This window comes from Nannospalax galili, unplaced genomic scaffold (genome assembly GCF_000622305.1).
Source record: "Nannospalax galili isolate Female #2095 unplaced genomic scaffold, S.galili_v1.0 scaffold1200, whole genome shotgun sequence".
NCBI classification, from domain to species: Eukaryota; Metazoa; Chordata; class Mammalia; order Rodentia; family Spalacidae; genus Nannospalax; species Nannospalax galili.
In genome coordinates, this window is record NW_008347131.1 from 2384077 (window position 1) to 2386479 (window position 2403).

The 2403-nt window shown below is 33.9% G+C and overlaps 1 protein-coding gene across 1 annotated transcript; it reads right to left on the reverse strand.

Moving 5' to 3' along the window:
* Nucleotides 1–1164: 1164 nt before the first annotated feature.
* Nucleotides 1165–2097, reverse strand: LOC103742542 (olfactory receptor 4A47-like). Its single transcript, XM_008843647.2, has one exon. The coding sequence runs from the start codon at nt 2092–2094 to the stop codon at nt 1165–1167; it is 930 nt and encodes a 309-aa protein (XP_008841869.1). The 5' UTR covers nt 2095–2097.
* Between the last annotated feature and the right edge of the window lie 306 nt (nt 2098–2403).

Genomic DNA, 2403 nt, shown 5'->3' on the forward strand with positions numbered 1-2403 from the left:
TGAGTATAATATACTGTAAAATGATCACCAATAGTGAACTGATTAACAGATCCATCACAATCTATGGTTAAATTTTTCCTTCATTATTTTCTGATTTTATAAGAATTTAAGATCTTTTCTCTTATAAAATTTCAAGTATACAATACAGTATGATTAACAGTCTCTGCCACTGTATACTTTAGACTCCAGGAATTATTTATCTTTCATAATATACTGTAAAATGATCACCAATAGTGAACTGATTAACAGATCCATCACAATCTATGGTTAAATTTTTCCTTCATTATTTTCTGATTTTATAAGAATTTAAGATCTTTTCTCTTATAAAATTTCAAGTATACAATACAGTATGATTAACAGTCTCTGCCACTGTATACTTTAGACTCCAGGAATTATTTATCTTTCATAATGAACCTTCACATTCCTGACATCTTCAGTTTTCGATCAATTGCCGATGTTCTTAATTCTGATTCTGCCCCTATAAACATGACTGTTTCATATCCTACACATAAATTATACTTTGTATTATTTGTCTTTCTATATCTGACTTATACCAATTAACAAAGGTCCTCCAGGTTCATTCTTTTAATGAATGATGAGAACTCTTATCTGATATATCTTAGAAACACAGCACTGTCTCTGCATCTGGTAGTAGTAGCTCTCGGGGAATGGCCAGGGATGGGTACACTGATGTTACAGTTTTGACACTCTTATGGGTCCTGTTTTTAATATTATTATATATTAAGTTTCCATTTTTATTTTACAAATTATGATTATGACACCAAAAATTCCACAAGCAATTCAAATTAGGTCAAATAAAGGCAAGAATTTATATAGCATTTCAATGTATAGTTACTATAATAAAATGAATCAACATAAAATGAAAACTAAAAAAAAAAACAAGAAATGACAAAGTAAACTATAATACAGATAAAAATCAGTGAAATATACAAACATTTCATTCACTAATTCATTGCTTATTATTCATTGATTCTCTACACTGTGTACCCCAGGAACAATGATGAACAGGACATTGTAGAAGTTACTGTATAGTAGGAAAATGTGTTCATGGTACAAGAGAAATAAATCAAAATTGGAAATCTAAAGACATGTATGCTAAGAACACAGCATTATACTCAGCTGACTTCTTTCACTGTGGGAAACTCATTTATATCCTGAAATGACTTTTCTTCTGCAGAGCTTCTTCATAGCATTTGTCATCTCTGAGTTTCTCAGAGTATAGATCAAGGGGTTCATCATGGGAGTAATGACTGTATAAAATACACTCAGTGATTTATCAATGGGGAAAGTTCTAGCAGGCCGTGCATACATGAAAATACAAGGAACAAAGAAGAAGACAACCACAGTAATGTGGGACCCACAGGTCGAGAGAGCTTTCCACCTCCCTTCCTGACTTAGGTTCCTTAAAGAGTATAAGATAACACAATAAGAAGTAAGCAAGAGAAGAAACACAACTGTGCAGATCAGCCCTCCATTGGCCATTACTAAGAGGCCAATGACATAGGTGTCAATACAGACAAGTTTCAATAAGGGGTACATGTCACACATAAAATGATCAATGATATTGGGGCCACAGAATGGAAGCCCATAAATAGTGCTGAGTTGAATTACTGAGTGTAAAAATCCTCCAATCCAAGATAATATCAACAACTCAACACAAACCCGTTGCCTCATGATGGTCAAGTAATGCAAGGGCTTACAGATGGCCACATAGCGGTCATAGGCCATTACTAACAGAAGAAAGACCTCTGACCCACCAAAAAAGTGTTCTGTGAAGAGCTGAGTCATACAAAATTTGAAGGATATGGTATTTTTCCCATAGAACAAATCTGAAATCAGTTTGGGGGAAATGGCCGATGAATAAATGATATCCACAAATGACAAGCTGGCAAGAAAGAAATACATTGGTGAGCCCAGGGCCCTGCTGATAGTCACAGTCATAACAATAAGCAGATTTCCCACCATGGTTAAAATATAGGACAGCAAGAACATAACAAAAAGGACTTTCTGCACCTTTGAATTCTGGGAGAGGCCCAAGAGGACAAAGTAGGTTGCATTGTTCATTGGTTCCATCTGCTCTTTAATTGGTCCTGATTTCAAATATGAAAAGAGTTTACCTACAAAACAATGAAAAAATATACTTGGAAGTAATATAATCTTATTCTTTACTTATTCTTCCACTTTTTAAAATATGTATATCATGCATTTTTGTGTCAAAGTCTCCATTACAGTTATCTGAATTACCAAGACATTTGAGACAAAATTCCATGCTCCAAGCAATTTGGTAAATAATGATGGGGCAAGCCATTAAAGACCAATTCCATAGTGTCATCATAAGCATATTTATTTATGTCATGCTATAGATCCACAGTGCTGGAATTT

What these genes read in the sequence shown, in the direction of transcription:
- LOC103742542 (XM_008843647.2), bottom strand. Translation starts at nt 2,094, where the DNA reads ATGGAACCAATGAACAATGCAACCTACTTTGTCCTCTTGGGCCTCTCC.